Raw genomic sequence first — 19,580 nt, forward strand, 5'->3', positions numbered from 1 at the left:
CACTAAAGTTCCAACGTCGTCGAGCTGCCGACTATTTCTGTGTGTGTCTTGCAGCTGCGGCAGTCACACAGCAGAAGCCCCTCTCGTTTTCTTTCTCCCTGGGCCAAACTGGACAAAAAACAAACAAGAAGAAAATCCCCCACCGTCCAAAAGGAAAAACATAAAAAGAAAGGAGCCACCTCCTCCTCCTCCTACTACGACTGTCTCTCTTTTAATTCAATTAAGACAAGCACATCAGCTGTTTTGAGCAGTTGCAGTCAAAATGAGGCCCCCCACTGCTGGAAAAAAGGTGGTCGACACTACGGGGCAGAGCTGCCCAGGTTTTTTAGCAGGAGAGGATCGGGGTGGGTTGTTGTGTGGGCGGCGACGACCATGTCGTGATGTATTATATCACAACGGCAGTATACAATCACAAACTCGTGCTCGGTGCATGCTCCCAACGACGCATGCTCTTGCATGTCCGTCGTCAACATTTCGCTGCGAGTTGGGAGAAGAAGAAGAAGAAGTGGCCAGGCAAACAAAAAACAAATGTCTAAGGAGAAAAAAAAAACAAATGGAGGAAACAATTCACCACACACTGCCAATTATTTTTTAAGAGAAATGGGAGAGAAAAAAAGGTCGAGAAATTTTAAAGAAGGAAATAATAATAATCATTTTTTTTTTGTTTTTTTTTTCTAAAGGAATGTTTTTATCTTTTGTCTAGGGCTGCAGTTCAAATGTGTAAATTTCCATGGGTCGTAAGGCGATGGTAAAAGATTTTTCAATGTCGGGTCCTTGGTGCTGGAGAGAAGTGAGTGACATGGATCGGACTCGATTGCCAAAGTAATCGGGGAAAAGGCGGTCCAGGCTAAACTCGCCCTCGTTGTTGTTGTTGTTATCGGCCAAGTTGTTGCTGACGACGAGACCAGAGGGCGGGAAACAACAATCGAAGCCGAGTCGGTGCAAGACGAGAGAGACGGACGACGACGACGGCTCGACGGCTTGATCGTCGGGCAATTGCGTTCCAGTCCGCAGGTTAACCACGTGAATATCAGATCCACTGGGCGAAAGGGCCGGTTTAAAGTTGTCGTGCAACTTTTCGGGAGAGTCGTCTTGGTTGTCGGCCACTAATTGGTGCACGGGGTACAGCAATCCGTGTAGCGAGCGATGAGCCGAAAGCGAAGGATATCCATCGGGTCGACGGCCGCCATGGCTTCCCTGTAATCGGATCAATTCCATTGAAATGAAACAGAAAAGGCAAAAGTATTAAACGAGACAACAAAGGAATGGAGAATCGAGAAAAAACTGAGACCTTGCACGATGCGATACGCGGTTCCACCAAGAGCCGGAAGGAGTTCAAAGTCGGAATGACGTTATCCAAAACGCCTTGACCCACGCCGCGATTGTCGTCTTGATTCAACCGACGATCCAGCATCACCTGAAACGAATTGTCATCCAAACACAAAATGAATTTGAATTGATAATGTTCGTCGCAAATTGCATACCTCCAGTTGGCCGGATGAAAGGCTGGCCACACCCAGCGGTTGTTTGGTTGCCAAAGTTATTCTGGTCGCAGAGTCTTCGATGTACGCCATGGCAGGCATCGGATAAAACTGGGCTTGCAATGGAAGTTGCTCCCATTTCTCACGTCGTGTCATCTAATTGTCGAAAAAATGTTTTAAAAAAAATTGAGACCAAAAACAAATCGTCGAGGTGACGTCAATCAAATAATTTCACCTGCAGTCCGTTGAGGTCACTGTAGAAAGCGGTGCCACTGTCGAGGTTGGTAACAAGACGCATGGCCACTTCCAAGTTGGTCTGTCCAGACAAATTGACTAGATTGTCGATATCCAGGTGAACTCCATCGATTCCGGGCGATCGATGCAACGTGACTTGATGAACGACCAGCGGCAATGTGACGACCACTTGAGAACGGATCGAACCCTCGACGATTCTCACACCATTCTCTTCCGCACTGGATTCAACCACTCGGCCAGGGCCGTCCGGAAGAAAAAGATATGCCCCGCTCTTCGGCTCGTTGCCTCGACGTGTCCCGTAATGAACAAATTGGATGGAAACCGAGGCAGTTTCACGTCCGCCGTGGCTGATGGCGCTCAACAGTCCGTTGGAATCGAACGACGCCTTCAAATTAGAGTTTTCGAGCGTGAACGCATCGAGTCGATCCTTGACATCCACCGTGAAAGGCGCAACCGAGTCGATGGATCGGAAATCTCTCACCACAACTCGCGCCACGTTCAAATTCCTGGATCAAAACATCAAAGTTACGTGAGACTAAATCAGGCTGGATCCTTTTACACAAAAGGAAAAGAAAGGCGCTATCGATTGACTTACGTGTTTTCTTGTGTGGTTCCAACAAATTTGCGGATCGTGTAGGTTGACATGCCCAAGGGTGAAACGGAGATGACGAAAGAGATGTCGAATTCCTCTGGTGAAAGTTGATGCGACGTGATAAATACTGGGCTGACTTGGACTTTGATCGGTTCCGACTTCTCGTTCATCACCTTTTTAATCAATTTCAATGGTTGTTATGTTTGGTTGTTTATAAATGAATTGCAAGACCGATTTTTACCTCGACATTGTATTCGGAGATGCGAAGAGTGACGACTTGGACGCGTTCAGAGGCCAGCGAATTGTAGAAAACGACCCTCTTGGCATCTTGTAAGCGGATGAGACTTTTGCGTGGCAATTCATTGGGTTTCGAGTATTCGTCGTCCACTAAAAAGTGTCGAGTATTCAACTGAGGCTCCAAATTGGCCTGTTGTTTAACATTTTTCAAATGATTATTATTGAGTGCATTTGTATAAGAAGAATAAAGGAAGGACCTGAGCCGGATGGAGTAGAAAGTGAGCGCATTGCTGGATAATAGTTTGGCTGCCTTGAATGGCTGTCTGCATCATTTTGGCATAGTCTTGAACGACGTGATCCTTCTCCGTTCCAGTGATGCCGTCGTGATGCTGGAAGAGGCTCAAATGACGTCGAGCCTCCGACAGTAGCGCCATCATGCGGCTCATCCAGCTACGGAATCGTTCGGGCACAGTCGACTGCCGATGAAGGTGCGACCACGTCATGGAATAAATAATTTCGGCTGATCTCAGATACGATTCCAACACTCTGTCCAATTGCTTGTAGAAGGGCCGGGACGTGTAGTAGCCACTCCAGTAATGGTCGTCAATGTCGGCATAAGTGAAGAAATCGCCGGATAGCGACGGAAAACTCTCCACAGACTGGGCAACGTTGGCCCGGAGCGAGTCGAAATAATCTTTCAACGTACCAAACTGGGCCTCCACGAACCAGTCACTGCGGCTGTTCATGTAGTCAAACAGCTTTTGATACTAAAATAATTCACATGATTAACGAGGATTATTCTTTATGCAATGGCTTAAATTACGTTAATAAACTGCTGATCGAATTCAGCCGCCGTGTCGTATCGGAAATCGTCACCCAACTGGACCAGCAGGACGTTCGTCTTGTACAAAGTGGATTTCTTGCGGTACTGATCCAACAACAACGAGGCTCTTTTTTCAACGTTCACATTGGTGATGGGCTGAGGAGGAACTTTCCACGGGCAATGGATCGGACTCTGTCCTGATGAACTGCACATTAAAACACATCAAGGCAATGAATTACGGTGGAGAATAAAAACGACCGAGTGAATGGCAAACCTCAATCGACGGAAATCAAATTGGCAACAAATTTTCGGGTCCGGACCGCAAGTGTGTGGCACGTCGTAGCTGTAAAACGGCATCATGTGACAGAGCATATCAGTCTGTCCATCGCGATCTGCAGAAAACAACGGAAATTGATTTTTAAAATAAAATTCCATAACATGTTGTTATAGTTTAGTTTACCCCAATTTTGCCGCCAGCGGAATTCCAAGTTCTTTTTGGCTGACATGGCTTTCTTGATGGCATAGTGAACACGTTGAATGACCATATTTTCGAGACCGCTTCTTTTAAGCAGATAGGCCATACTGCTGGACATACCAAAAGGGTCAATTGCCCATCCGTTGGTGGGTGAGAAGCCCAGTTTCTGTTTGAGCCACTCGTGACCGGTCGTCAGTTGCTCGATCATGGCGTAGTAGTGCGTATTGGCTTCGTCGTTCATCACCCAGCCACCCGTAACGATCTCGATCTGTCCGTTGTCCACCAACTGTTTTAATTTATCCCTACTTTCTTGATCAGATTCTTTCCACCAAAAATCCAAGTACGAAATTTCTGCCCAGATGAATTTGCGATTGTCTTTTTCGCCCACCTTCCGGACCATGTTATTCAAAATGTGTCTGGTCTGATCTTCATAATACTTCTGAAATGTCTTGATCCACCTGCAATAAAATGAACAAATTGGAGGCAGTTTTCTAACAAATTGATGAATGAACTCATATATACCCTGGGTCATTGTGAGAATGTGGAACCACAAATACTTTAAGTTTGTTCTGCGCAGAGAATTGGCTTTCATCATACTGGATGTCCCAGCCCTGCTTCCAAACACCACCATCTGGATTGTCGAATTTCAACTTGCTGTACACGTGGAGCATCTGTACGTTGGGTTCCAGGGGGAGTTTCTCAACAAACGAGCAATCATTCGCTGCTGAACTGCCAACCAAATTTTTCAAAACTGGTTGGATAATTTTGTCTTTAAGAGGATCTTCATCTTGGGTGGGTGAATCTTTGAGGAGATCAGAGACAGATTTACCAATCTTTTGTACAATCTCATAATTTCTCTTCAAGTCCTGTTCCAGTTTCTTCACCTTCTTCTCCAAATCGTCAACATCATTCTGCATAAAAAATTTAAGTTGGAGTAAAACCGTGGTATGATCTTGTGATGGTGTTTACCTGATCGTCACCGGCCAAATTCTTGTTTTTGCCCAACAATAACACAATGCACCCAAAAACAATCAAGCAACTCAGACCAAAAAGTAGACTAGTTTTCCTGATCCGCATATTATTGCAATTCTATTAGACTTTTTTCATTTAAATTCATTAGTAAAAATGACAAATAATTCTATTAATGCGTGTCATTGAGACCGATAAAGAGTCCCGCTCCGATACGTCACGGGCATTGCACTGAAGACAGAGGTATGACGTTCGGCCGTATGCGTCTGCTGTAAAACAACAATGGCCACCTAGGAACAGCTAAAGGAACCGCAACGAACACGGCGCCCATTTTCGAAAAGAGCCATAAGGCAAAGAAAAGAAACCTAAATACGAAATTCATAACACAAAATTATTGCAATGGAGACAACTGAACAATCTGCGCGTAATTCAATTAAATTCGATCCAAAAATAATTTCTAATGAATCGTAAAACAGTCGAAAGATAAAAATGATATTCTTTGACAGAACTGAGTTGCTCACCAAAATAATCCTCGCAAGTCTATATAAGACTGAGGAATGGGATGTATATTTCAACAGAACTTTTTCGAACTAGTTCGAAACCTTCTTGAAAATCAAAATGGACACATCAGATGATGATTGGAGAGTTTTGCAATCCATCTTTTTTGCAGCAGTGATATCGGAATCGATAACTGAAATGAACGAAATACTTGCCATTCAAGGACCAGAAATGGCAAAAGTATTAGCCACGTCAGTCGACGAACAGGGAATTTCCCCCATGATGACCGCGATCCGTCACGAGTGTTTTAATGTCGTCGCATTTCTGATAGCCAATTTCGGAGTCGATGTTACGGGATGTCACGGCGCTTTTGAGTGGAACGGAACCAAGTATTACAATATCTCACCTCTGTGCGCAGCCATCATAAGTCGCCAGGCGGACATTGTCGATGAATTTATCGCCGTCGAACAGGGACAGTTGGATCAGGTCATCGCCGACATGGAGGGAATCAAGTCGAGTACAATCCGTCGAGAGGATCAAATCGATGCGCTGGAATTGATGGGAGCCGCCTACGTTTTCTACAGCATGGATTCCTCGACGTACGCCATTTCTATCTGGAAAGAAGCCACGAGACTTCGTCATACGACAGTCGATGGAGAACCGGCGATCCCCAAAGTAATTCCCCCTCAATCCTCGCATCTTTTTGCCAAGGCGATGGGATTCACTTCCGAATTCACGACTCTGGAACACCTCGACCAACTGGAAGCCCAGCTTAACTTTGATTTTGGCTACCCTGAATTGCATCTCTACACTCAGGCCTTGTTAGTCAGTCAGAGGATGTCGCATCAATCCGATCCTGAGCAACATAAATATATCCTCGTCCATTTGTGCGAATACGCCGATACATTCCACGATGAAAGGCAGTTCAATCGAGCCATCAGCATCGGCATGTACATGATGGGTCAGTTCCAAGGACTCGAAGAATGGGACGATCCATTTGTCAACAGTATGATCATCAAGGTAATTGAAATCCTGGTTGGAAGTTTCATCGAGCTCATGGACCTGCCGAGCTCCGACAGAGAAGAGTTCACCTTCGCCAATATTATGACCGTAATGGAATATACCTTGGAGCACAACGTCAAGCTGCGATCGGTTAACTACAGGGAAGATGACGGAAACGAGCTGGATTTGTTGATTTTCGACCAGATCGAAATTTTGACGGAACTCCTTCCAACACTGAACGAACAAGAAACTCACCGATTCAAGCGGACTCTTTACCATTTCATTCGAACCGATTACAGATTCAACAGAGTCGGCCAGGGCAATCTCCTTCATCTTGCCTGCTGCACCTGCTCAATAACAACAAAACTCTTTCATCTTAACGTCATAAAATTGTTACTGGAACTCGGAGTCGACCCAAGTGCCACCTCGTCCAACGGAATGACGGCCCTTCACGTGCTGGCCAGTATTGGATGGGAGCACTGGTCGACCAACATCACAGACGCAATCCAGTTGCTGTTGGACTCGGATGCTCATATCGACCAGCCAGATGATGAGGGCATAACAGCTTTGGACTTATTTAAACTCAAGGAAAAAGAACTGACTGAAAATGGGATCTCAAATGTTTACCTTCAAAAACTGATTCATAAAGTGCGGCCCCTCACATGTTTAGCTGCCCAAGTCGTGAGCCGGCATGGAATCCCATTCGACGACCTGCCGTCCAGTTTAATTTCGTTTGTCAACCGTCACTAATGGACCATTCTTACAAGTTCCTATCTGATTGAAATGTAATGCTGTCTTGGTTAAACTGTCGTTAAAATAAACCTGATTTCTTATCAACTTCTTGTTTTTAATTTTTGGCGTGTAAAAAGGGGAGAGAATAGACGACCTTCGGAATGACGAGGTTGATTTTATTTTCTTACTGTTGAACGGAAATATCTGCGGTGGACTGTGCTGCTGGCACCTGGACGGTAGAAAGATGCCGCTTCAATTTCATTACACTGTGCCAGCATAATAAAAGCGGCTAGAGCGGCTCTAATCGCTTCCTCTTTGTCGACGAGACACGAGAGTAAGAAACAATTCTGGACTCGGTGTAGTACTTAGGTGAATCTCGTCGAACTAAAATGGGAAAGAGGTGTGTCGTGACTGGTTGTTTGAACAATAGCAGGCATTACTCCATGTTCAGTTTCCCCAATCCATTGAAGCAAAACTATCGCGAACCCAGGACGTACGACTTGGCTGTCAAACGAAGAGAAGCCTGGATCAAAGCCATCAATCGCCCAACTTTCAACCTATCGCAGGAAAAGTGTCAAATTTGTTCCATTCATTTCTCTTCTGGTGAGTCTGTTTGTTTAGAGTTACCATCACTAACGCACGTAAACCATTTGTTGTTGTTTTGTTGTTGCAACAGGAAGGCCTGCAAAGCTGGTAGACAAAAATAATGTCGACTGGATACCCACTCTGTTTATGAACGGGTTGGACAACGATCAAATTCCCAAAAAGAGAGATTATAAACGTGAGTCTTTCAATTTTGCTTACATTTCAACAAAATACGGATTCCCTGTGAGCTCTTGAGAGTTGAGATAGAATGTGAAAGGGGTGTATAACGAAAAGTGACAGAAAACGAGGTAAAATTGCAGCGGCTCGTCGGTTTTCCCTCTAAACAGCCGCTAGAACTTTTGCTATCCGCAGAGCCAAAAGTCGTGCGGCTAGTCGAAACTTGCTGCAGACTTGGCTTGATTGAAGACGGATCGACAATTCGACAGTTATTTTTCAGTTGACATTTCGTCCGTTATAGATGTTATACCCTTGAAAAAGTAGTAGTCTAGCAAAAAATCGTGCGCAGTTTACGCCGATGCGCACCACTGCGGCCGATAGCACAACTAAGATTGTTATTACGCTTGACTACCTGTATAGGCAAAGTGCTTTGTTCAAAAAGTAGTCGGAAGAGAGACTTGACAGTTATAGTTTTCCACAAGTTGTAAGACACATCGTAAAAACTTGAGAATTAATTATAAAGATGCCCGATGGTAAAGTTTGTGTTATTTGCGGTAAATATCAAAAAATGTCGAGAAAAGTTTCTTTTTTTTCAATCCCTAAACAAGATAAAAGATTGCAAAATAAAAGTGATAGAGAGTTAGTTGGAAGAAGAATTGCAGCTTGGATGGCAGCTATTGGATCTAATTTCAATAAGTACTATGGTACACCCTGTGTGTGTTCTTTACATTTTCATTCAGGTATACAGTCATTACAAACTCCAAGTTACTAAGTAAGTTAATTACTTTCATTCTGTAGGCAAACCAGCATACATGTTCTCTGAAAATGATGTTGACTGGGTTCCGTCAAAGAATTTAACTAACATAGATCAACAGGATGAACAAGATCATGATTTTGATTCAGACTTATCACGTACATGTTTTGCTGCTAGTTTTAGAAAGTCTTCAATGTTATAACTGAACAGTAATAATGATGACTGTTTTTACTTGATTTACAGAGAATCCCTCACCAAGTGACACTGATCCTCCCTTGAAACAGCCAAGGATAGCATTAACAAATTCCAACCAAGAAAAAGAGCCACCAGCAACTCCCGTCATTGAGGAACCTGTGAAAAGGAAAGTGATTTATTCTAGACCTGTCCAACCTGTGAATGGAGTTTGGCCGAGGCTAACTGCAACCATCATCACGCCAGAATCCATCAACAGCCCATGCAACAGTTTGTTGTTGAGTAATCTTGGGGTCGAAAAGAAATCTGTTGAAATCGTTGAAAGTGTATTAGAGGAGAAATCTCAGAGCACAGCAGGGAAAGACACTTCTACAGCAGGTAAATAAATATATGGCTTTCAATAGAACCGACATTGAGATTCTCTGTTCAACAGATGCCGAAGACTCTCTGCCCGATTGTGACGTGAGTGCAGCTTATTGTTTCACATCGAAATTGAAAGAGGAAAAAGCGACCCAGGTGACGGCCGATGAGATTCGATTGGCATTCCAGTCGACTGCATCGACCCAGACATTATGGAAATGAAAAGAAAAACACTAGAAACCACAACGGAAAAGGTTGTGGGACTTCTCAAGAAACTACTGTGATACCTCGGCGTTCAAACTTCAAAATATTGTTGTTTTTCAGACCCCTCCCCCCTTGCAACATGGTTTCCCTCTACTGTCAAATTATGGCACTTTATAACTTTTAAGAAATTCAGATCGTCAACCAACTAAACCTCCCGGAAGCATTTGGTACAAGTGAGGAGCAAAGACGTAGAGGAAAAGAGATCCGCCAACCCTGGCAACATTGGCCACCACATCGAAGAGGAAAAGTTTCTTCCAAAAAGCGAAATAGGCCGACTTTGATGGGAATCCAAGCAGCCGGCTGATTCCGCTGCGTACGTCAGCCAAACTCAAACTACGGCGAGTCTCCAGAGCGGAACTCCAGACCCCTACAACGGCCTCATTTCCTCCTCCTGCTGCTGCACGATGGTCGTCGTCGTTGCTGTTGTTCCAAATGTCCAGTAAGCGACCAGCCCAGCATTCCATTTCTTTACTGGCGACTCGAGTCCACACCTCGTAGCGATTCCGTAACGATCGGCAGTGACCTGAAACCAAATTTCATCCGTGAGAACAACAAAGGAAGATGCACGCTAATGATCTTCCTCCTCCCAACAGTCCCATAAAAAGAATCTTTTCATCTTTGGTGAACCAGGAAAAAATAGTCTTTTGCATAACAATGAACCAGTCCTCCTCCTCCGCCTCTTTTGCCCGTTAACTTATCGATTCTTCTGGCCTAACGGCATCTTTTTTAAACATGAGAACAAAATACCTTAAACAATGCAAGTCCTGTTTGTTTGTTTGTACAAATGTGTAAATTTCTCCAACAAAGCGAATTTTTCAAATAAATGTGAAATGTACCGATTGAAGATGAGATGATGACCACTAGCAGTGTCAAGCAAACGAGGATGCGGTGGGACGGCCGCATTTTCTCTTTGACACGATGATTAACGCGATCTGGAAATATTTAAAGATGATGGCCCAAGACGAAAGGAAAAATGTTCGTGTGCCGACAGCTTGACGGTTGTTCCACAACTGAACTGCTGGTGGAACGCGGTGGTAAGTTTTAAAACGAAAAACCGTTCCATCCCTTGCTGTGTTTGCCTCGAGATTTTCCCAATGAATTCCATTTTGTTGTGAGCGCAGCGTCAAATGAAAATCAAGTCTTTTTGATTGGTTGGGTTTAGATTAATCGACTATCTTTTTATTGGTTGTTCAAAAAAAGATTGGGGAAAAAGGAGTCAGAGAGAAAGAAAGAGTCAATAAAAGGATCTTTGTTGTTTGTTGTTGTAGGGAATTGTTGTTGTGGGAAGCCCATCGCAAAAATCGGTTGTGCAGCAGCAAAATAGTGGATCAGTAATATTTTCAAAAACAATCCAAAATATCATCGAGTCGTTAAATTCTAATTCATTTGCAATTAATATCTCCTTTTTTTTCTTATCGAGCCTAAAAAAACAAAAACTAATTCAAACGTAATTGAAAAAAAATCAAAAAAACAGCTGTCACAAATGTTTGTTATCTTTTGCATTTCTTCGCATCACACACAAGGCACCTTTGTTTTTGTTGTTTGCTCGATTCAGATTCAAGGAAATGGACGTTGGGTTTTGTTTTTGTCATCGGAAATACTCGGAAAAATTAAGGCGAAAAAGAATATAGAAAGGGCGTGTCAAAATATGGCCGTCAATTAATTATTACGATAATAATAATAAACTCAATGTCTTTATGGCTATATTATCTCAACAGGATTAAACTAGAAAATATAAATCATTAATGGTTTGTTTTGTTTTGTAAGTGGAGAAAGGGGGAAATAATTAAGAGGTAGGAGAGAAATAAAGAAAAATTCATGCTCGAGTCTTTTCCGATTGACAAATGATAATTAAAAGAAAAAAGAATTTCTTTGTTTTTCTTGTTGCTAATTTTGAAGAAGAGGATCCTTGTCGTTTTCACCGAGAGAGACAGTGTCACACACCTTTTTAGCACACGCAAAAATAACGAAAAAATGGGAGCGGAGAGAGAAGGAGATTCATGGCACACTTTTCTTTCTTTTGAATTAAAAATAATGAAAAATTACGAGAATTAATTATATAAAGAGCTAGAGGGAGGGAATATCATGTAACACCTACGACCACTGGGAAAGGAGGGTGGGTAAACACAGGTTCAATTGAATAATATTTAAAAAAAAAGCTTCTTATTCTTCTTCTTCTTCACCACTTGTTGAAAAATATTATAAGTGGGGAAGGAGGGGGATATGATGATGATGAGAGTGCAATCAGATCTAAATTAACACTTTCCATACGATTGTTCTGGTTTTTCTTCTTCTTCTTCCAATAGAATTTTTCAAAAAAGAAAGAGGAGTCTGGTGTTGAATAATTTTAAAGAGTGTTTGATAGCTGGTTTCCTTTTTTCGTTTTTTTAGTCTTGCTTTTTTATCTTCTTGAGCTGCTTATAAGCTTGTTTCGTTTGGTTTTAATTTCGCCCCAGATCTTCTTTCCATTTCAGATTCGTTAGTTTAAATGAGTTTTTGTTTTTTTGTTTGTTTTTCTTCTTCTTCATGGCTGTGCTTGTTTCTTTCCTTCTTCTTCTTGTCAACTTGTTCCACCTCAGATGGGCCGAGTGAAATTGGCCGGGAAGAGACCCTGACGTCCTGTCGCCTCTTTGATGCCCATCAGCCAACCTTCCTCCTGCTCCAATAGGTGGAAATTCATCAAAACAAGGGTACGGTTAATGTTACTAAGTCCAATAGGCAATTCAAACGCCAATGTTGCAATACCTGTTCCTCGGGATCTTCGTATTCAATCACTTGGACCGTGTCGCCCACCTCAAGAGACAATTCATCCTCATCTTCCGCTTGATACCTGAATAATAATAATTTTAAAACGCAAATTTCATTAAAACCTGATACATTTCACAATATTTTTTTGAATTGTTACTTGTAAGTGGCTCGGACTCTGTAGAGAACACCTGGCGGAAGGTTATCCGTCGTAGCACCTGGAAGCAGAAATCCAAAATTTAAAATTCCAACAAACAATTTCTAAGAAAAATGGAATATAGGACCAAGTGAAACTGAAAAATCCAAAATCATAAATGACAAGTGATGTTAGTGTTTTAAAATAAAATACAACATAAAAGTTTAATTATTTTTTTTTGTTGTCTGAAAGCAAGAAAAAGGGGTCAAATTTGTTGATTTGATTAAAAAGTGGGAAAAGGTGAAATTGTAATGGGGGTAGTAGGGGGGGTAAGTAGGCGCACCTATGGGAATATCATAAAGTTCTTCGACGCCGGGCCTTTGATTGGTGTTGCGAGCCGGTGCAGCAGCACCGGGCCCTCCGCTGCTGGGCGGACTCTTGTTCACTCCGTTGGTCGTGGCGGCTGCAAGAGAACACAACAAGAAAGAAAACAACGCAAAGTGGTGGGCCTGTGCAAACTGCCGTCTCAAAACCTCTGAAAAACCAAATCTAACACACTAGCCAAACTACATATAGAACCAATTCCAATCATTAATTCATCAAGTCTCACTAAACATCAATTTGATTTTATCCTTTTTGGTTTAAAGCGACCGACACAAAAGTTAAAAAGCAAAAACCAAAACGACACAGACAGACGGACGATTGGGATAGTGGTGGGAACAGTCTCTAACCTCCTGCGCCATTGTTGGTCGGAGTGCTGGTCGTCGTCATTTCGCCGACTTGGGCTCCGACTTCAACCGGTTCGTAATCCTTCAATCCGCCGGCTCCCGTTCCGCCTCCAATGAGTCCCCCGCCAGATTGTTTGCTGTAGTTGTCGTGGTCATTTTGGTTGTTGTGTTGGTGGTGGTCGTGGAACGGACTCGTGTTGTCCTCGTCCTGTTCCGTCCGACCCAGTCTCGATCCGCGTGAACCCACTGGGATCATCCGGGGGAAAAAATGGCCGAAAAAAACGGGCAACAAGAAGAGACAAGCCAATTTGGTTAAAAGTTAGCCGGGACGGACACGGTCAAACAAAATTTCATTCCGGTTTCGTTAGTTGGTGGATTGGCAGGGCAGAGAGAGATGGATAGCATTCAATAAGAGAGAGTGCGGAATTTACCGTTTTCTGGGCTGTTGAGCGAATTGCTGCCGGGTGACGAGAGCATCTGCGTGGGCGGCGAGCTGCGCCTGTAGTGGCTCGATGACGTCCGTCCGCTCGACTCCTTGGCCAATTTGTCGATGATGGACTCCAACTCGCCGTGGACCTTTGAGAGCTCAGAGTGGAAGACCTGCTCGGCCGAGAAGAGAGTCTGCAAGTTGGTGATGAAAAATGGCAGACGCGAGTCGTAGAGCGACGGCAGCTCCTCGTTGAGTTCCGCGTTGAAAACGGCAAACGTCCGTTTGGCCTCCTCCAATTGCTCCTTGGCCCGGCCGATCTTGACTTCCTCTCGCTTCTTGGAGCTCTGCAGGGCCTGGAAACTGTGTCGCTGTCCGTCGTAGTCCACCAGCTTCCTCCCTCTCTTTTCAATCTTTTTCTGTTTCCAAAATGGGGGAAAATTTGAAAAAGTGACGTTTGGTTGAATTCTGAATGGACGACTCTTACTCTCATTTCGGGGAATTGACCCTGGTAGGTGTTGAGTGGGATGAGGACCTGGTCCGTCATTTTGTGGCCAAGATCTTGCCAGAGCATTTCAATGTTTTGTGACTGGACCGTCAGCAAGTCGTGTCCCGTCCAGTCCGGTTCGTACACCTCCGACATGCACTCGTACAGAGTCTTGCTGGCCGCTTGCATGGCTGATGACACCACCAGGAAAAATAGAAATAAATTAATCAATCAAAACAAAAAGAGGGAAAAATAAATGAAAATGACATTATTTAAAAATGTGTAATGTATGCAGAGAGTACGGAGGATCCCGTTAAAGTCGGCTCGGTGTGTGTGTGTGTGTCAAGATTTTCTAATTTTGGACGGTGTTTCCCCTTAGTCCACCCCACCCTACCCTCCCACCTCTCGTACGTGAATACACGAAACGCGGAGATGTGCAATCGAATGAGAGAGACGAGTCTCTTTCTCTCTTGTTCACAAGTTTTGTGCAAAGGCTAAAGCAAGAGCTGAATTTTATATATAAACACCGGGCCGGTCGGTCCAAAGCTGTTGGCTCTCTCTCTACTCACGCACACTTCCTTCCTTCCCCTCACCCTACCTCTCACTAGTACGGAGAACCGAGAGGTGGTACATCAATTTTAGGAATGTTTTCTAGTTTTTTGGTGATGGTGGTGGATGATGGAGGAACGAAAAAAGGCAAATTGAAAATTCCAAACACGTTTGTTTTTATCTATTTTGGAAAAAAAGAAGAAAAGAAGAAGAAGAATTTCACCTTTGACACAGCGGATGTAATTGTTGAGCTCCTTTTGGAGTTTGTTGGCCGCATTTTGTTGCTTGTTGAAATTCTGGACGTGATCGTCGAATATCTCGTCGGCTGTCCGGTCCACTTTGCCCACCTTTTGCAGGATCTACCAAAAACCGGAAAAAGAAATTATTATCAAAAGACAAATTACAACACGAAAAATGGAAAGATAAAAAACGACTATTATTTTTTTTGGAGTAGACTCGTGGGGCCTCCAGTGCAAACCGACAACGCCCGCCTATCCACCTATAATCCAGCGAAGAAGAAGAAGTCGTGCCTTGCGTTGAAAGGCCATTAAAGATAAAGATTGCGCCTCTGGGCATAAACGCCTTTTTGGCTCCTCTTCAACAACACGAAAAGAACGAAATTCTCTTCGACTTGTTTCTCTCTTTTTTCTTCGTCGGTTATTAGAAGAAGAAAAATAATTCTTTGGGTCGATGTGAAAGTCAAGTCGATATAACCGCCGTCATTTCCTGCTCCCATTTTCTTTTTCAATCGGCCAAACAAATTCTCTTTTCTCTCTTTTCTGTTTCGCTCATTTTTTGAAAGGCATCAAAAGATGCGAGCCTCCACCTTTCGCCCATCACAGGAAGAAGAAGAAAAGAAGAAGAAAAACAGAAATAATGTGTATAGGTGATGGGCGTTCTATTTCCGTGACCGGGATCCCGGTCGCTCGGTTCTGTCTTCTACTGGAGGGGGGACCATCTATCTACTTGGTCTAGTTGCTTCGCATCCATTCAAACTAGCCGTAGTCTTAGCGTTTCTTCTGGCTCTGTTGGCTACTTGGCAGCACCAGCGAAATGTTGGTGCTGCTGCTGCTGGCCGCCTCCTCCTTGTCCGCTTTGCCTAGCTGCATGTTTGTGGGAAAAAGAATCAAAAAGTCCGTGATCTCGCCCAGCTCTCGGGACTAGTGCAGAACGGGAAGGAACTTGGCAATCGGTTCACTAGACACCCATCTCTTTTTTTCTCTCACACTGTGTCTGACTGTCTAAATTTAGTGTGCCAGCACAGGCTGTCCCCTCACCTATGCAACGGAAGCCCAAGGACAACGACGACGACTATACCAAATGCTTCACATTTCCTGTCACAATGGGCAAGAATGTGCCCCTCTACATGTTCTTTAAAGCTTTCGTTAACTGCACACCACCTGGTGTGTGCAGGGGTGAAACCCTGGAAATCTCACCAACGATGAAAGGACTGCAGAGACAAGAGACTGGGCCTGCTGTCAAAACAGCTGATGGGTTTTCGACTCCAAACCTGTCTGTCTGCCTGCCTGTGAAAGGTTATCGGAAAATGATGAAAAAGGCCAGCCAGCCCTGCCTGCCTGGATGTGTGTGCTTCCTCGAATCAACAATGGCTTGGTGGGTGCCTGCCTAGGAGAGAGACCGGTTGGCAGAGCTAGAGAGAGAGGGAAAAGATGAGATTGGGCATGTGGGTCACCACAGTCTGAAGAGAGACAGCTGTTTCGATTGAATTACCATAAATAAACGCGACGGGGAGTCACGGTCGCATTCAACCGATGACACAATTCTTTTCCCGTTTCTAATTCTCCCCCACACACACACACTTAAAGAAGACTGTGAATCAAAGTCTGAAAAAGATGTGGGAAGCACTCACAGCACACGTAACTGGGAAACACACCCAATGAAATCAATAATAAAATCAATGGCAGTGCAGTAATAGTAATAATAAAAAAAGTGTGTGTGTGTGTTGTGTCTATCAAACAACCTGTTGCCACCATTGACCATAGAAGGTCATGAATTCTGGCTGCTGGCAGCAGCAGCCGACGATCGAGGCCCCTTTCTCTACTAGTGAGGGAGGAGGAGAATCTCTGCACTGGCGACCATCTGGTATTTAACTGGAGGGACAGTGTTGAATGGCTGGCGAATCTGGCCGTATTATCAAGTGAAGACGACGAGTCTGATGATGAATAACGTTTAGAGTCGAGCAAATTGATGCAAATACCTTTTCTTTGGCCCGTCCAGCGTGTTTCTTCACGGCCGTGGCGAACACCAATCCTTTCGATTCACTAGCCATGGCGTCAACAACAGCAGCAACAAAACAGCAGCAGCAGCAGAAGGAGCAAGAGACAAGACCCGACTCACTTCTCGTCCACTAGTGTGTCTATCGCCTCTCTGTGTATATATACTACGCCCGTTGCACACACACTCACACAGACACACCAGCAGTTAAGACCCGACCGTGACTTAACCGAGGGCTAACTCGACTCTCCGACTCGGCTGGAAATTCAACGTCAGGAGGGGCCCCAAACGTCGAACGAAGGAACTACAAAAGCGTCTAGTTGCGTCAACCGCCGCTAGATGGCGCTGGCCGACGACCTTTCCACCCAAAAAGGTGTTTTTACTCGGACCAAAAGGGAAATGCCAACGTAGGCGGAATAGAGAAAAGAAAAGAAAAAGATGTCTAGTGTATGTAGGTGGGTTGAAGTTCTTTGACTATAGTACACAAAGTCGCGCTTAACTTGGCCATACTTGGTCACGTTACACAAACCAGCAGGAGAAGAGAAAGAAAAGAAAAACATTTTTCTTTAGGGAATGAGGATTTCGAAGGCAAAAAGAATTTTACGAATCGGGTCACACACTAGTACAAGGTATTAAACGTGACGCATCAGCGGACGGATGATGTCAGATTTCGCGTTGGTGCGAAAGGAAATGTAGAAACAAGTCAGAAAACCATTTTCTCCCAAATCCAATTCGCACACCATTTTTACTTTTCTCTTTTGAAATTTCCCAACTAAAAAAACAAAATGGAAAGGAAGGTGTCCTGGCCCTTTTCCATCTTTCATTTTGGTTATAATGCATTGATTCCCAGTCTCAGAAAAATCCAAAAAGGAAAAGAAAAGTTGAATAACGGATGCGACCGCCGGCAAATCCGGCGGAATGGGATGTCTGTGCCGTGTGTATACGGTCCGTCGTGTGTTATTCTTAGCCGCCACCGCACGGAGATCAGCCAACGTCGTTCCTATTCATTCGCCCATACACCACAACAACAAATAACAAGTGACATGATGTCGTCGCCAGCAAGTCGACTTGGCTGCAGCCAAAGAAAGCCCCGCCCACCTTTTCCCTCCTCATTCCGTCATCAGCCCAAAATGTACTAATGGATTTTGTTTTCTTTTATTTCCATCAACTTGTAACACGACACACACACACATACAACGGGCTTTAAATTAGAGTGAATAATTATCATTTTTAAGAATAAAATTAATGAATAATGCAAGTATACATGGGTCCAATAAATAGCCGACCAGCAGCTATAATTGTCAATTCAAATTTCAAATTTAAATGAGGTTCAATTTGCGGAAAATTAAATAGAGTGGCGAATAGAATGTGATTTTGTTGGCCGGTTTGACCGTTGTGCTGGACTCGTCGTCGACCGCCGGATCGGATGCCGTAGCTTGACCGAAATCTTGGCTGATTTTCTCCGAGGCCTTTGCCGACAGTTTGGAGTTGGGCTGGAACGACATGGAGGCCGTGTGGAGGATCACTTGACTCTGGCGGCTGCCGGGAGTGGCCGAGTCCATCAGCAGACGGTACATCCAGCGGCTGTTGGTTTCCATGTTGTCCATCGCCACGTTGCTGCTGTTGATTTTACTCTCACTGCTGCTGCTATCCTTGGACGTCGTCAGACATTCGCCTAATTGGAAATATGAATTGTCAAAACATTTCTTCAAACAGTCATTTAAACGAGTATAAGTAATTGGGCAATCACTTGAGAGGGTAAAAGACAATCCTTCGTCACGGCCGTCATTCAATCCAATGTTTTTCATGATGATGGTCACCTCTTCCGGCTGGTTTTCGTCCACGTACCACTGGAAGGGCGGAACGGTCCCAATGTGTCCGCAGATTCTATTCATAAGGGGGGAAACAAAATTGGATGTAATGACGTAATAATAATAACGGGTGGCGTATTATTAGTTACTTGGCTTCCTTCATGAATGGCGAGACTCGGTAATATCCTTTGCTGCAACGATCCTCGGTGGCCAGTCGACTGCGTCCGTCCATTCGCATCGTCACCCGACCTCGACGGCAATTCTTGCTCACCTGTAAGAAAACGACCATGAACAGCCAAATGGTCAAATCAACCCCAATTGTAAATCCAATATCAAAATGGCGATATAGAAACGGGAAATAATACCTTGACGTCCCAGGAGCAGGCGTACGGGACTGAGCGAGCGGCCGGGAATAGCGTCGACTTGTAGGTTAACTCTCGCCGTGAATTGAGATCCAATAAGATGTTGCCTCCGCACCAATCTCCTAATGACATTTCACGATTATTAGAGTCCATTCGATTTTTGTGACTTTTTGATTCAATCAAATAAAATTGAAAATAAAAGATAACCGCAACTTGACCTACTGAGCTCCTCTCCTCTCCTTTTGCTCCACAGTCAAAACAGTTGCGGTTATTTTTATTTTTCGTTTTCACGCTACGTATGCAAATTCGCCACCCGCTTAAAATAAAAAAGAAGCGCAGAAAAAAAGAGAAACTCGACAGAATGGGTTGACCTCAATTTTACCTTTCGATTTTTGTGGGTTTCAGTTTATATAGGGAGGGGACAGATTTTTTGGTTTTTTTACCTGGTTGATGTCCGCCGGGTTTGATGGGTCCAGCCGTCGACTGGACGCCGCCGCTGACCCCGATCTGCTCATCCGCCGTTGCAACTGGAGTGGATGATGAATTCTTGGCGGAAGATGAAACGAGCGTGGCGTTTTTGGTTCGCCAAAGGTTCGACACGAACGGCACGGCAGGTATTTTAAAAGTCACGTGCCGATTCCCGATAGCATTCTGAATGTTTTGCATAATTCCTGTAAAAATAAAAAAAACAAATCCGTCAATAA

General features: G+C 44.1%; 6 protein-coding genes across 13 annotated transcripts; 2 read left to right on the forward strand and 4 right to left on the reverse strand.

Annotated features, from left to right (window-relative positions):
- Positions 1 to 251: 251 nt before the first annotated feature.
- LOC124315071 (alpha-mannosidase 2-like) lies at positions 252 to 5,229 on the reverse strand. Its single transcript, XM_046780422.1, has 12 exons — positions 4,833 to 5,229; positions 4,386 to 4,774; positions 3,849 to 4,321; positions 3,663 to 3,780; positions 3,389 to 3,593; positions 2,823 to 3,332; positions 2,570 to 2,755; positions 2,332 to 2,501; positions 1,717 to 2,242; positions 1,485 to 1,637; positions 1,292 to 1,417; positions 252 to 1,197 (listed from the first exon to the last, which is right to left on the reverse strand). The coding sequence occupies exons 1-12, from the start codon at positions 4,938 to 4,940 to the stop codon at positions 700 to 702; spliced, it is 3,462 nt and encodes a 1,153-aa protein (XP_046636378.1). The 5' UTR covers positions 4,941 to 5,229; the 3' UTR covers positions 252 to 699.
- Positions 5,230 to 5,450: 221 nt separating this feature from the next.
- On the forward strand, positions 5,451 to 7,082 carry LOC124316052 (protein fem-1 homolog C-like). The gene has a single exon (XM_046781792.1). It carries the CDS (start codon positions 5,451 to 5,453, stop codon positions 7,080 to 7,082), a length of 1,632 nt encoding a protein of 543 aa, XP_046637748.1.
- Positions 7,083 to 7,220: 138 nt separating this feature from the next.
- LOC124315075 lies at positions 7,221 to 10,240 on the forward strand. Of its 3 annotated transcripts, none has more exons than XM_046780435.1 (4): positions 7,221 to 7,667; positions 7,741 to 7,845; positions 8,824 to 9,150; positions 9,206 to 10,240. In XM_046780435.1, the coding sequence occupies exons 1-4, from the start codon at positions 7,454 to 7,456 to the stop codon at positions 9,352 to 9,354; spliced, it is 795 nt and encodes a 264-aa protein (XP_046636391.1). In that variant the 5' UTR covers positions 7,221 to 7,453; the 3' UTR covers positions 9,355 to 10,240. The 3 variants fall into 3 exon arrangements, with proteins under 3 accessions (XP_046636391.1, XP_046636390.1, XP_046636392.1); XM_046780434.1 differs by lacking the exons at positions 7,221 to 7,667; positions 7,741 to 7,845 and adding exons at positions 7,946 to 8,566; positions 8,625 to 8,738; XM_046780436.1 differs by lacking the exons at positions 7,221 to 7,667; positions 7,741 to 7,845 and adding an exon at positions 7,949 to 8,566.
- On the reverse strand, positions 9,531 to 10,931 carry LOC124315076. The gene is made up of 2 exons (XM_046780438.1): positions 10,233 to 10,931; positions 9,531 to 9,919 (listed from the first exon to the last, which is right to left on the reverse strand). Exons 1-2 carry the CDS (start codon positions 10,297 to 10,299, stop codon positions 9,534 to 9,536), a joined length of 453 nt encoding a protein of 150 aa, XP_046636394.1. The 5' UTR covers positions 10,300 to 10,931; the 3' UTR covers positions 9,531 to 9,533.
- Positions 10,932 to 11,082: 151 nt separating this feature from the next.
- On the reverse strand, positions 11,083 to 16,949 carry LOC124315073 (myc box-dependent-interacting protein 1-like). 6 transcript variants are annotated; one of them, XM_046780429.1, is made up of 9 exons: positions 16,687 to 16,949; positions 14,692 to 14,827; positions 13,920 to 14,110; positions 13,437 to 13,851; positions 13,009 to 13,251; positions 12,621 to 12,740; positions 12,302 to 12,359; positions 12,142 to 12,226; positions 11,083 to 12,052 (listed from the first exon to the last, which is right to left on the reverse strand). In XM_046780429.1, the coding sequence occupies exons 1-9, from the start codon at positions 16,756 to 16,758 to the stop codon at positions 11,972 to 11,974; spliced, it is 1,401 nt and encodes a 466-aa protein (XP_046636385.1). In that variant the 5' UTR covers positions 16,759 to 16,949; the 3' UTR covers positions 11,083 to 11,971. The 6 variants fall into 6 exon arrangements, with proteins under 6 accessions (XP_046636385.1, XP_046636382.1, XP_046636384.1 ...); XM_046780426.1 differs by having other exon boundaries at positions 11,083 to 12,058; XM_046780428.1 differs by having other exon boundaries at positions 11,083 to 12,055; positions 16,687 to 16,948.
- Positions 16,950 to 17,851: 902 nt separating this feature from the next.
- On the reverse strand, positions 17,852 to 19,563 carry LOC124315074. The gene is made up of 5 exons (XM_046780433.1): positions 19,320 to 19,563; positions 18,880 to 18,998; positions 18,664 to 18,785; positions 18,454 to 18,590; positions 17,852 to 18,378 (listed from the first exon to the last, which is right to left on the reverse strand). The coding sequence occupies exons 1-5, from the start codon at positions 19,540 to 19,542 to the stop codon at positions 18,023 to 18,025; spliced, it is 957 nt and encodes a 318-aa protein (XP_046636389.1). The 5' UTR covers positions 19,543 to 19,563; the 3' UTR covers positions 17,852 to 18,022.
- Between the last annotated feature and the right edge of the window lie 17 nt (positions 19,564 to 19,580).

This window comes from Daphnia pulicaria, chromosome 11 (assembly GCF_021234035.1).
Source record: "Daphnia pulicaria isolate SC F1-1A chromosome 11, SC_F0-13Bv2, whole genome shotgun sequence".
Lineage (NCBI taxonomy): Eukaryota > Metazoa > Arthropoda > Branchiopoda > Diplostraca > Daphniidae > Daphnia > Daphnia pulicaria.